This window comes from Pipistrellus kuhlii, unplaced genomic scaffold (assembly GCF_014108245.1).
Source record: "Pipistrellus kuhlii isolate mPipKuh1 unplaced genomic scaffold, mPipKuh1.p scaffold_m20_p_13, whole genome shotgun sequence".
Taxonomy (NCBI): domain Eukaryota; kingdom Metazoa; phylum Chordata; class Mammalia; order Chiroptera; family Vespertilionidae; genus Pipistrellus; species Pipistrellus kuhlii.
In genome coordinates this window covers 30,144,706-30,159,163 of record NW_023425438.1, presented here as the reverse complement: position 1 = coordinate 30,159,163, position 14,458 = coordinate 30,144,706, and the positions used below count along the sequence as shown (strand labels likewise).

The window sequence follows — 14,458 nt, the reverse complement described above, 5'->3', positions numbered from 1 at the left end:
AAGTGGAAAAACAAATAAACAAATCAATCTTTCTCTTTCTCTCACTCTCTCTCTCTAAAATCAATCAACTTTTTAAAGAGTATATAGGTTTCAAGTGTACAATTCTATGATACATTATCTATATATTGCACTGTGTGCCCATCACCCAGTCAAATCTTCCATCACTGCATATTTGACACCTTTTACCCTTTACTAAGCCCCTCCCCAACAATCACTTTTTTGTGAAGTATGCATGACTTGAAGCATATACCATTCCTTTCTTTGGAATTTATTTCTGCATTTAATATACGATGGCCTAAGAGGGCAAACTATATGTAGATATTAGATATATGCTTCAACTTTGCTTCTATGGTGATGTTTTCATCCCCCACCTTAATACAAAGAACAATGTGATAAACTTTGTAATATAAAAGTATTAATGTGTTGGACTCAAAGAGTTTATAATGAAGAGGAAATTGAAAAACTTTCCATCACACCCAGTATATAAAGTAAGTGAGGCGGTTCCACTGTCAATTCTTCTCTGTTCCTTATTCTTCATTTCTCTAATCCACCGCTGACCCCCTTCAACCTTGCCTCCCTCACAGAGTTTTTATTCACTTGCCCATTATAGGCCCACATTTCTCAAAGTTCCATTCTCAGCCTTCTTTCTGCTCCTCAATATCTTGAATCAATGACCACTGAACAAATGCTTACGACTCTTCTTCTTTTTTTTTTTTTAATATATTTTATTGATTTTTTTACAGAGAGGAAGAGAGAGGGATAGAGAGTTAGAAACATCGACGAGAGAGAATCATCGATCAGCTGCCTCTTGCACACCCCCCACTGGGGATATGCCCGCAACCAAGGTACATGCCCTTGACCAGAATCGAACCCGGGACCTTGCAGTCCCCAAGCCGACGCTCTATCCATTGAGCCAAACCGGTCCCAGCTGCTTACGACTCTTCTATCTCTCTTTTTGCCAAGTCTATACAACTGAAATCTAGACCCAAATTTCCAAATACCTAATAAACATCTCAAGAACAATTCATTAAAAAGGAGCCAGAAAGTTTGATTTTGAAAGAGTCTCTGTTTCTACAGAGGCAAACAATATTAAAGCAAGAAATGAATTCTAAGGAAAGGTCAATGCCTTAGAACTTTCCAAGGCATTAGCCATGGAAATGAGGTCTAAAAGATGAGGTTGAGAGCATGCCTATAAAATTTTTTGTTAGAACCTCAGAAAGCTGATGAACAAAATAAAGTGATGGATAAAAATAGAAGGTGGAAACATGGACCAGACTAATGAATCTCAGAGGGAGGGAAGGAAGGAGGAGGGCAGGGAAAGAGATTCACCAAAGATCATATACTAGAGGCTTGGTCAGCCCAACCCAATCGGGGCCCATCGGGCAGGGCCAGTGGGGGGCAGGGGCCACAGGTGGTTGGCCAGCCGGCCCCACCCCTGATCAGGGTGTTGGGGGCTGATCAGGGGCCGGGTTGGCCAGGGGATGGGGAGCAATTAAGGCCCAGATCAGACCGATTGGCTGTCGCAGTGTGCATCCTAGCCACCAATAATTCTGGTCATTCCACTGTTCTAGTCACTGGGCTTTTATATAGATAGATATACATTACCTATGGACACTGACAATAGAGTGATGAAAGCCTGGGGCGGGGCAGGAACCAGGCGGAGGGGGATAAAGCAAGGCATCTGTAATACTTTCAACAATAAAGATATTTTAAAAATAAAAATAAAAAATGTTAAAGGCCAATAAACACATGAAAAGATGCTCAACATCACTAATCATTAGGGAATGTAACTCAAATTCACAATGAGATATCACTTCACACCCATTAGGAATGCAATTTATACAGAGAGAGAAAATAACAAATGTTGATGAAATGTGCAAAAATTAGAACCCTCATGCATTGTCAGAAAAAATGTAAAAAGGCAAAGCCACTGTGAAAAATAATTCGGCAGTTTTTCAAAAAATTAAACATAGAATTACCATATGATCCAACAATTCCATCCCTCGGTATATATGCAAAAAAATGAAAAGCATATACTCAAACAGATATGTGTACATTCGTGTGGACAGTAATATTATTCACAATTGTCAAAAGGTGGAAACAACTCAAATGCCCATCAACATATTTTTAATTTTTTTTAAATATATTTTATTGATTTTTTTACAGAGAGGAGGACAGAGGGATAGAGAGCTAGAAAGTCGATGAGAGAGAAACATCATCGACCAGCTGCCTCTTGCACACCCCCTACTGGGGATGTGCCCGCAACCAATGTACATGCCCTTGACCGCAATCGAACCTGGGACCTTTCAGTCCGCAGACTGACGCTCTACCACTGAGCCAAACCGGTTTCGGCCAAATGCCCATCAACATATTAATGGATAAATAAATATATACTCCTATATAATAAAGAGCTAATGTGCTAATTAGACCGGATGGCTGAACAACCATTCGGACGACCTTTCAGATGACCTTCCGGACGAAACCAGGGTGCGAGGGCCAAGGCAGCCAGGGCTGCAAGGGCCAGCCCCTTGCACGAATTATGTGTATCTGGTATCTAGTATAAACATAACAGAATGTGATTCAGCCTTTCAAAGGAATGAAATTCTGACACATACTACAACATGGATAAATTTTAAGACATTATGCTATGCAAAATAAGCCAGACACAAGAGAGCAAAAACTGTATGAGTCCGCTTATTGGGAAAATTCACAGACACACTAAATAGACAGAAGTTACAAGAGGCCAGAAAAAGGTGGGGATGTGGAGTTACTGGTTAATGGGTACAAGGTTCCTGCTTGGAATGATTAAAAAGTTCTGAAAATTGAGAGCAATGATGTTTACACAACATTGTGAATATACTCAATTCAACTGTACACTTAAAATGATTAAATGTAAATTTTATGTTATATGTATTTTATACACAATAAAGAACAAATGCTAAAAATAGGCTCGAGGCAGAGCCTTCTACGTGCACCTTGGTGGTAGAGCAGTGGCATGGAATGCAGCCCACAGCCAACCAACTAGTACACAAATACTAGACAAACACCAGCAGTTTCAACATTGCTGGGCAAGATACACTGTCACCCTGAGTTTAGCAAAAAGCACTGGCATCCAAAAAATCGCTTCTAAGTCCTCTAAAGGCTTGGTTTCCTGGCTTCCTCTCAATCACCCCCATCTGTCCACAAGAATAGAACCAAAGAGCCAGAACAGTAAAAATCTGAATGAAGTCCAAAACCAGGGGCTGCCTGTTGGCAGGTTACTAGTCAGAAGCTAATAAAGACTTCAGCAGTGAAAAAGCCTTGTTCTCAAAGAGTCAACAAGCTTACAGACACATTATCTTTCTCTCCCTCTTTAAATCTTTTTATTGAAGTACTAGAGGCCCGTACACAAAGTTGTACAGGGGTGGGGTCCCTCGGCCGGGTCAGTGATCAAGACCAATCATGGATATTTCCCAACCCGATCAGGGCCCGGGGTCGATTGGGGCAGGCCAGCCAGGGGGAGGGAATGTGGAAGTTTGGCTGGCTGACCCACCCCAATTGGCCCTGATCGGGGCGACCAGCAGGGGAAGGGGCTGCCCCATCAGAGCAGATTGGGGTGGGCAGACCCAGAGAAGGGGCCATGGAAGGTTGGCCAGCCAGCCCACTCCAGTCAGGACCAATGGGGGCAGGCCTGGGGAGGAGGGGCTGCGCTAAGTTGGCGGTTGGCCAGGAGGAGGTGCCTCGGGCTAGCCAGGGGGAGGGGCTGCAGGAGGTTGGCCGGCCACAGGAGGTTGGCTGTGGGAGAGCACTGACCACCAGGGGGCAGCTCCTGCATTGAGCATCTGCCCCCAGTGGTCAGTGCATGTCATAGCTACTGGTCATAACAGTCAGGCTTTGATAGATAGATAGACAGATAGATAGATAGATAGATAGATAGATAGATAGATAGATAGATGGATGATGTAGAACAATGTCCATAGTCCTTCACATACAAAGAATCCCAATCACAAATGCAAAACCCAGGGATATGAAAGCTGACTGTAAATTTACTGGGGGGGGGGGGGGGGGGGGGGGGGGGGAAATCCATGTGTAAGTGGACCCACACAGTTCAAATCTGCTGCTCAAAGGTCAACTGTATATAGCAAGCAAGGTAGTAATAAATGACATACAGAAAAAATAAAGCAGAAAAAAATGAATCTAGATTAGTGGTTGCAAAGGAATTAGAGTGAAGAGAGGACATAAAGAAACTTTCAGGGGGTGACAGACACTGTCTCTTGACTGTTGCAGTGATTTCACATTGGACAATTAAAAGGGATACAGTTTACTGTATGAAAAATATAGCTCAATAATGTGTTTTTCTTAAATAAAGCAGTAAGTGGAGAACTAAACCTTTATAGAGAGGTGGTCAGTGAAAACCTTATTATGTGATCTCAGGAAAGTGGAAAATCTATACCAATATCTGGGGGAAGACCAATTAGGAGAAAGGAATACCAAATGGACAGATTCTAAGAGGAAGCATGCCTGGCATGATCTAGAATAAATAAGCCATGAGAATATGTGCCCAGCTAAAGGAGACTGAGTAAGGAAGAGCACTGGTAACCCGATTGAGATAGAAAGCCACTAGAGTGAGATGAGAACCATGAATACATTTTCTGATTTATGCTTTAACAGAATTACTCTACTGATACACTTCCATGGGCTGAGAGTAAGCTAAAAAGCGATGCAGAGTGATCAGTAAGGAGAATGTTATTATAGTAACTTAGAAGTGATAGTGATCTAAACATAATGAGCCATGGTAAGAGGTAGTCAAATTTTATATATTTTAAAATTAAACCCAGCAATATTTAATGATGAATTGGATGTGGAAGTGATAAAAAGAGAGGAGGATATAAACTGGAAGAATGGAGGTGCCACTAACTGAGATGAGGAAAAATGCAGATGAGGAAACAGGTTTGGAAGGCATATGAGGAACTTAGTTTGGAGCATATTCCATTTTTTTATTTCTTTCCACACTTAAGTAATTTTTCATATATATATTTATGTTATAAATATATAAATGAAATTTAGAAGAGAAATCCAGTTTGGAAATATAAATTTGTTAGGAGCTAGCCAACACATTATTTATAGTGGTTTAAATGTACTAATTTGATGAAAATCATTTTGATGAAAAAGAAACATTTTGTCACTTTGGCTAACAAGGTCAAAGAAAAACCATAGAGATTTAAAATTAGATTTAAAAATATCTGTGACAATATATCCAACATTCAGATGGTGTGTAAATTACTTAACTCAAAAGGCATATATTATTTATAAAACCCAGTTCAAAAAATATTAGGAATTACTATAAAAGTTTTCTAGAAATGTCTTAAATATGTATATTTTCATAATCCTATCCAAATGATAAATACTTAAGACAAAAAATAATCACTACTGCTATAATAAAAAATGAATAGTCTGGCCCTGGCTAGTGTGGCTCAGTTAATTGGGCATCATCTTGTATACCAAAACTTCACCAGTTCAATTCCCAGTCAGGGCACATACCCAAGTTGTTGTGGGTTCGATCCCCAGTTGGGGTGCAGACAGAAGGCAGCCAATTGTTTTTTTCTCACATTGATGTTTTTCTCTCTCTCCCCTCGTGTCCCGTGTCCCTTCCTCTCTCTCTAAAATCAATAAAAACATGTTTTTTAAATGAATAGCCTGTACAAATTACTGGTGAAATATCTAAGTTTATTTATCAAACCTTGCTAATCTATCAGATTTTTTATCTAGGAACAAAAGGAGGAAGCCCATATAACAAAATGGTTAAGAGAATGGACTTTAAGGTCAGACACACCAGTCAACAAAGGCAAACGCATTATTTTATAATAACTGAATAAAAGATCCCCCAAATATATGTATTTTTAAAAAAGAATTACATTTTTTAAAGGAATTATATTTTAAATTAAAAACAAAGTCATTATGGAACTACAAACAATGAAAAATCCTAAGAAATTCAAGAAGGGAATATAAGAGAAAACCTGACAGCTAAAAAATATCCTCATTGCCGAAACCAGTTTGGCTCAGTAGTAGAGCATCAGTCTGTGGACTGAAAGGTCCCAGGTTTGATTCCGGTCAAGGGCATGTACCTGGGTTGCGGGCACACTCCCAGTGGGGGGTGTGCAAGAGGCAGCTGGTCGATGTATCTCTCTCATCGACATTTCTAACTCTCTATCTCTCTCAATTCCTCTCTGTGTAAAATCAATAAAATATTTTTTTTAAAAAAGATCAAATAAAAAAAATTAATGGTGGGCTCAATGACAGTGATAGCACATTAGGATCTTTAGGAATAATAAATACATTACAGTATTTAAGATACATTTTCTTCTATGCCTGATTACATATAAATACAACTTGATGAGACAGTTTTGTTCTTTGTTGTTTAATCTCAATTCCTGGTCTTTATTTAGCATCTCTAAATAGAGATGCTAAATAAAGATTCTGACCAAATGCCAAGAATTCTGAGAGTTAACCAGCCGGGACCGGTTTGGCTCAGTGGATAGAGCGTCGGCTTGGGGACTTGAAGGGACCCCGGTTCAATTCTGATCAAGGGCATGTGCCTTGGTTGCGGGCATATCCCCAGTAGGGGGTGTGCAAGAGGCGGCTGATCGATGACTCTCATCGATGTTTCTAACTCTCTATCTCTCTCCCTTCCTCTCTGTACAAAATCAATAAAATATATTTTTAAAAAAAGAATTCTGAAAGCTAACTAAAATGGAGTAGTGAGCCAAAACCGGTGTAGCTCAGTGGATAGAGTGTCAGCCTGGGGACTGAAGGGTCCCGGGTTCGACCCTGGTCAAGGGCATATAGCTTGGTTGTGGACACATCCCCAATGGGGAGTATGCAGGAGGCAGCTGGTTGATGTTTCTAACTTTCTATCCCTCTACCTTCCTCTCTGTAAAAAATCAATAAAAATATATTTTAAAAATTAATAAATAAAAGGGAGTAGTGGGCAACTTCGGTACAATCAACTTATTGCCCCATTTCAAAAAAATTTTTTGGTTAATCCTCACTGGGGGATATTTTTTCCTTTGATTTTAGAGAGAGTTGGAAGGGAGAAGGAGGGGGAAAGAAGGGAGAGAGAGATAGAGAAACATGGATGTGAAAGAGCCACATCAATCGGTTGTCTCCTGCATACACCCCAATCAGGGCAGCGAACCTACAACCCAGAAACAAACCCAAGACCTGTTGGTTCACAGCCGACAAGGCCAACACTTCAACCACTGAGCTACGCCGGCCAGGGCTTATTGCCCCATTGTGTTCTTCTGCCGTAGCTGCCAGAACGCCGAGGCTGGTTTCCAGACTCTATGCACAATTGGAAGGATCTAAATATTTAGGTGATTCCCTCTCTGAAGGTTCTTTTACTATTTCTGCAAACAAAAGTATTGCATAAAATAAATTTGAATGTATTGCTAATATGTAAGAGAAAATATAGTTCAACATGGGAAATTAATTGAAGTTGAACTCACCTGTCCACTTTTCCCTATTTCCAGCTCCATTATAGCAACAGGGTTGTGTATCTGAGCAGAGTGCCTCGACTGTGATTTGCCATCAATTCTCCAGCTTAGGCCCCGAAGCCCACTGTCCCAGCGGCTCTGGTTCATCAGGCTCTCTCGGATCTTTGTCTTATGACTCTTCCAGAATTTCGAAATAACAGCAGCTTGATCAGATGTGATCCCTCCTTGCTTTTTAGTTTGAGCAGTCAAGAATGCTTCCAGCTGATTGAAATCCATGTCTGCAGATGCAACAGACTGTAATGACAGAAAAGGTAATAATTTTGAATTTGATAGATAACTAGAAAATGGTAGCTTCTTAACTATAGATCATATTTTGAGTGATTCATAATCAATGAATAAGATTCACAAAAGGGTCATCAAGTGACAATAATGAGAATAAACTCTTCAGAAGTATAAAAATACCGGGCCCGGAACAGCCGGGTCAGGAGCAGCCAGGCCCAGAGCAGCAGCAGCCAGGCCCAGAGCAGCTGGCTCCGAAGCAGCAGCATCCAGGCCCGAAGCAGCCAGGCTGGGAGCGGCCAGGCCTGGAGCGACAGCAGCCAGGCCCAGAGCAGCAGCAGCCAGGCCCAGAGCAGCCAGGGCGGGAGCATCCAGGCCTGGAGCTGCCTGGCCCGGAACAGCTGTGCCCAAAGCAGCCAGGCCTAGAGCAGCTGGGCACGGAGCAACAGAGGCCAGGCCTGGAGCAGCCAGGCCCAGAACAGCTCACCCACCTGCCCATGCCCCAGGGCTGCCTCTCAGACATGGCTGGAAACTTTTGGAGGAACTTGAGGGTCTGCTGAATCAAGTGATGAAGGCTTAGGTCTGGATGTGTTGAGTTGTTGTAGCACTGGGATGATGATCTGTGCCTTGTGTGGGGTCTGGATGAGATTGGTTGATCTATTTGGATGTGTCTTTTGTTTGAAGTGTATCCTTGGGAATGTGGAGGTATTATTGAGAAAATGCTAAGTAACTGATTTGCTACCTGAAAAATTTAAAGTTCTGAAAGTTTAAGGTCTCTTGCCAAAAAGAGGTTTTAAAGCTAACACCTTAATTTTAATGGAGAAAGGGGAGGACAAGCCCTTCCCACCCAGAACAGGTAATCCAATTCCAGCCAGCAGCTATCTTTAAACAATGTGTTCATTTACATTTGAATGGCTACGCCTTTTGATAGCCCAAGGGCAAGTTTACATGTAAACAAGTTTGCTTCTCTGTTCCCAGGGCAGAAAAAACAAGGTTTAAAATTATTAGATTTTAAAATTTATTCTTAAAAATATAAGTTTATTAATTTAAAAAAAAAAAAGGAAATTAAAAAACCTGATGAACAATATTAACTGTTGATTATAACAGAATCAGAGATACGGGAGGGGAGTGGACTGACAACTCTTGGGGAAAAGGGGAGTGGTGGAAGCGGGAAGAGACTGAACATAAACTGTGCACCTATGGATGAGGACAGTGGGGGGTGGGGAAAGGGCAGAGGGTGGGGTGGGAACCTGGTGGGGGGGGGGGGGGAAATGAGGAACTTTTGTTATATAAACAATAAAGACTGATTTAAAATAAAATAAATAAATAAATAAAAATATTCCCTTTGCAAATATCAAATATCAGAAAAACTACTGTTAAAAATTTCATGCAATTTAAATTCTAGGTCAATAACTATAAACTAATTTTAAAAATCTAGTACTATAATGGTGCAATATAATAATAAAATAAAAATCCTATATAATAAAAGCCTAATATGCTAAGTGTCTGATCATTCATTTGACTGTTTGACCAGTCATTATGATGCACACTGACCACCAGGGGACAGATGCTCCAACTGATAGGTTAGCTTGCTGCTGGGGGCTGGGTGAAACGGGCCAGACACACCCTGGAGCCCTCCCATGTCCTTCCCTGGCACAGATCAAGCACCAGTGGAGACCGTTGGCCTGGCATGTGGGGATTGGGCCAAAACCGGCTCTCTGGCATCCCCCAAGGAGTACCGGATTGCAAGAGGATGCAGGCAAGCCAAGTGACACCACCAGTGCATGAATCAGTGCACTGGGCCTCTAATTTTAAAATAAGAGAGTAAAATTAATTAGCTCTCTGATGAAATATGACTTAATTTCAGTGCCTAGATAACTAGGCTTGGTTTAACATATTAAAACTGTACAATGCGTTGGCCATAATAAGCACTAATTAAATTTCATTAAATGAATCATTATTTTAGCTTTGTAGTCTATCTTCAGCCAAATAGCTCATTCATAATAACATTACTCTGAAATTGTATACTACTTTATGCTTTTCCATAAATTTCAAAACTTAATGCCATTGCTGCTCTGAGAGCAGTCAGCAGCTAAACTGCAGTGGAAAGTCATTACAGGGCTGAGGCAATAGAGCTTTGAAGAGGACAGTGATGATCAATGATTTGGTCTCAGAACGAGCTCTCCCCTGCATCTTCTTGGGTATGTCCGTACCCTCTCCTGACCATTGGGGCTGGCATGAGCTCCAAACCACACAAATCAGAGTGCTCTCCTTTCTTTGGGAATAATGATTGATTCAAATAAACCTCCCAATTTCGAGCAGAAAGAGAAATGGTCTTGCCTCTAGTTGTCATGGTACCAGAAGGATATAAGGTTAGGATGCAGACAGCCACCACTGATCTTTTGGCAAAGGCCTGATTGCAAAATATAAAGAATGAAGCCAAGTAGAGATGAAAGTAGGTTCCAATGGAGCAATATTCCTGTTCTATAATCCCCTACTTCCTGCAGACTTCCTTCAATTCTATGTGTTATTTCAGCATTCTTTCTATAGCACCAAAAGTCTCCTTTCACTGTTCAAGATAGTTTAAACTGTTTTCCTATTATTTGGAACCAAAAATATTGACTAAACTTGAGCAATAGCAGTAAGAACAGAGAAATTATAAAAGCAGACAGCATACAGGTAGACTATAGGTACAGGAAGTGGGACTGTGGCTGAAAAACAAACATGCTGCCTTTTATTCCTCCATTAATATAGAGAAATTTTATAATCAGTATCTTTCTGATTAAAGATATTTCATATTTCAATTCAATAAATATTTATTGGATAACTGCCTATATAGCAGGTATGAGGACCCAAAATCTCTAGCTATGCTACTCAATAGAAATATTAATTTATATAACATACAATAAATTAAGTCAAATTATTTCCTCTGACACTTTGCTTCACAGTATTACAATTCAGGTGACTTGTATCATTCTTTTCCTCAAATCGTATCAAAATATCCATTCTGATATAACTTCACTTGCGACAGATGTTATTTTGGTTGGCTTCCAGTCAATAATATCTTAAACTGGGATCAATTCACCCAAATTTTTTTAAAAATCAAAAATTAAATGAGGAACTGATTTTGGTTTGAGTTCAAAGTCAACAATTTTCATCTAATTCAAGAAATGCTTGAATAGCTACCATGGAACAGAAACTGTTCAAGGTATCCGCTGTTCAAGAAACATTCATCTAATTCAAGAAATGCTTGAATAGCTACCACGGAACAGAAACTGTTCGAGGCATCCACCTCCATATACTGGGAGCCAAAGCTTGCAACCTGATGCTTACTTATCCTTGATTCTTCCCTCTCCTCCAAACTTGAATTAGTGGCTCTCAATACTGGTTGCACATTAAAAGCATGAAGTACATTTAAGAAAATATTAATGCCCAGACTCCATTTCAGAAATTCTAAAGTGAGGCCCAGATATTGGTATTGTTAAAAAGCTTTCCAAATTATTCTAATGGGCAACAAGGCCAGAAATTGATGCCTATAACCTTTTAATCACCAAATTCTGTTATAAATCTGAAATAATGTCTAATAATATGTCCTCTCTGCTCTGTCCCTACTACCTCAGTAACATGAACCTGAACCAAACTTGTAGCTCCTCAAGTCTATCTTCTATACCCCATCTAAGTGATCTATATAAAATAACAATAGGATCCTGTCACTTCTCAATTTAAAGCTTTCTAACAGCTGGCTATTACCTATTGCAGTAATTTATCAGCATGTTATGAAACATTCTATGAGGTATAAATTATAAGTAATGTTATTTGTAATAGTAAAAATATTGGAGTTTGTAAAGACTTATTTTTATAAGCATAAACTGAAGGTTTTTCAAAGTTATCCTTATATTAACAACTTCCTCCCTTGTTTTAATTGTTCCCTCGAATGGGAGGTGAAAAATACAAACACAAGATCATGCATGTATCTGTTAAGTGTGTCACAGAGGAATAAAATATTGAAAACTGATCATCTAGGCTTTGAGTTCTCAACAACATAGCAATCCTCCCCATCCTCCATCCACCCTCCCCATCAAGGCACTTGAGAAATGTTTGAGAGCTATGCTTGGTTTCATGGTGATTAGAGTGCTTCTGGCTTCTAGTAAGCAGGAACTAGGGCTGATAGACATCATCCTACAATGCTCAAGAAAACAGGGGCTGGCAAGTTTTCTGTAAAGGTACTACCATTTCTGTTACATATTTAAAAGGGTAAAAGCTGCCCTGGCTGGTTTGGCTCAGTTGATAGAGCGTCGGCCTGCAAAATAAAAGGTTCCAGGTTCGATTCCGGGCAAGGGTACATGCCCAGGTTGTAGGCTCGATCCCCAGTGGGGGACTTGCAGAAGGCAGCTGATCCATGATGGATGTTTCTATCTCTCTCTCCCTCTTCCTCTTTAAAATCAATAAAAATATATTTTTTAAAATAAATAATTTTAAAACTGTTCTTGGCTCCTGGGTTTTACAAAAATAGGCAGTGTGGCCTGCAAGATGTAGTTTGCCAACCCCTGCTCAAGTACAACCTGAATTATGCCCAGCCAGCATGGTTCAGTGGTTGAGCATCGACCTATGAACCAGGAGGTCACGGTTCAATTCTCGGTCAGGGCACATGCTCAGGTTGCAAGCTCAATCCCCAGTGTGGGGTATGCAGGAGGCAGCCCATCAATGATTCTTTCTCATCGCTGATGTTTCTATCTCTCTCTCCTTTCCTCTCTGAAATCAATAAATATGTATTTTTTAAATTTTATTTTATTTGTTTTAAAGAACAACCTGAATTATAGACCAATGGGTATGGTAATTTAGGCATCATTAATGTCTTAAAAATTCAAAGTCATTAAAATCCATGGTAAGCTACATTCCATTTCTTCTCAAATTGTCATATTTCTGAAATATAAACAAACACAGAGTAAAAAAATGACTAAGTTTAAAAAAAGATTTTATAAATGTGTATCTAACAAAAACAAATGTCACAAAGACTTCACCAATGGTCTGGATTATAACTAAAATCAACTCAAATATTAAATATTTAAAACATCCTGGCAGACCAGGCTGGTTGTAGCTACCACTGCCGTCACTGTGCCAGCCCTCTGGTCTCAACAAGGCCGGCAATGCTCTGCAGGAAGCTAATTCCAGCAAGTCATAAATGCAAGAAGTTTCATCAAAAGGTTGATGGAATCTTGAGGATTGCCTGCTGGAAATGGCTAAGGGCATGTCCCCACACCTAAAGATTTGCATAGATGATTGCTTGTTGCCAGACAGCTGAGGGCATTTCAATCTGCATGTTATTGCCTCCTACTGGCCAAACACCTGAACAGCCGTAGGCAGTTTCCCCAATCGGAATGGATTCTGTATACTAAACCTTGCCTTTGATGTATATCTACTTTGCTTTTGGACAATTTGTGTTAATAAAAAGCAAGAGGTCCAGAAAGACAGAAGAAATTGGTTCCTTTAGGTAAGTCTCCTCTGCCCCCCTCCAAAATGCCTTCCAAAATTATGTTTCGTCTCTAGACTCTTTAAGAATTTATAGCCGAAACTAATTTGGCTCAGTGGATAAAGCGTCGGCCTGCAGACTCAGGGGTCCCAGGTTCGATTCCGATCAGGGGTATGTACATTGGTTGCAGGCACATCCCCAGTGGGGGGTGTGCAGGAGGCAGCTGGTCGATGTTTCTCTCATTGATGTTTCTAGCTCTCTATCCTTCTCCCTTCCTCTCTGTGAAAAATCGACTAAAAATATATTATTAAAAAAAAAAAAAAAAGAATTTACAGCACTCCCTTCTCCAGATTCCTGAACCTTCTACAATAGATGCTCCAGAATAGGAGACAAGCCAATATGTGAGCCAATATCCAGCTTCATTCAACATGACTACCAATTATTTGATAGTATAAAAAAAAAAACAACTAGGCACAATTTACTTTGATGCATCATGCCTTACATGGGAAGGACAGCAATTCCAGGGTAAAGCTGCCTTGCATTCCAGAAAATCCAGCACAGCATCACAATGCAGGACCATCAGCCCATCCCAGATAGCTGCATCATCAGCATGGTTTTGGGCCAACTTAAAGCCAAAGAAGACCATCATGGGGTCCCAGCAAATGTTTCTGAAAGAACACCAAGGATGCTTGGGTTGGCACCAATGACGTGTTTCAGGCTTGCACAACTTCTGCTGACCTCCTCCCAGCCAGGCACTCATGCTGTTTCCTCCACCCTTCCTTTCTGAGTACCATTCATGCTCCTCCAGACACTCCAAATATCCTACACAACAGAGCAGGTTCGCAATAGGAATGGGTGCAGTGCACAGTATGCATGATGCTTGCATGCTAGACTAGCTACATTTAACAGGAGAGGTTTGTACTGTACCAGTGCATGCTTTGGAAAGATTTAAGTAATGCAAAAAGTTGTTTGGTATTTTAATCTACTGACAAGCTGCTCTAATAACCCAACAAAGTGAAGGAGAAAGCAACTACCTCACAGCTCAGATATTAATTTGTTCAGATGTTTCAATACCTCAGCTGTAATAATAAAAGCATAATATGCTAATTAGGCTGGACATCCTTCTGGACGAAACCAGGGCTGAGCTGCAGGATTGAGGAAGCTGCCACTGCTTCGAGGGAGGGATCCAGGCAGCCCCTGTGGCTGTGAAGGCCTACTCTTGCATGCATTTCATGCA

General features: G+C 40.5%; 1 protein-coding gene and 1 pseudogene across 1 annotated transcript in view; one reads left to right on the top strand and one right to left on the bottom strand.

The window, feature by feature from the left end:
• Positions 1 to 7,767, bottom strand: part of COMMD1 (copper metabolism domain containing 1) — a 37,020-nt gene extending 29,253 nt beyond the window's left edge. The window contains exon 1 of the mRNA XM_036436116.2: positions 7,485 to 7,767. Coding sequence (XP_036292009.2) covers positions 7,485 to 7,748 — 264 coding nt within the window. The 5' untranslated portion in view covers positions 7,749 to 7,767. The remainder of the gene's footprint in view (positions 1 to 7,484) is intronic.
• A 3,387-nt stretch (positions 7,768 to 11,154) lies between these two features.
• Positions 11,155 to 14,070, top strand: LOC118717722 (annotated as a pseudogene).
• Positions 14,071 to 14,458: the final 388 nt, after the last annotated feature.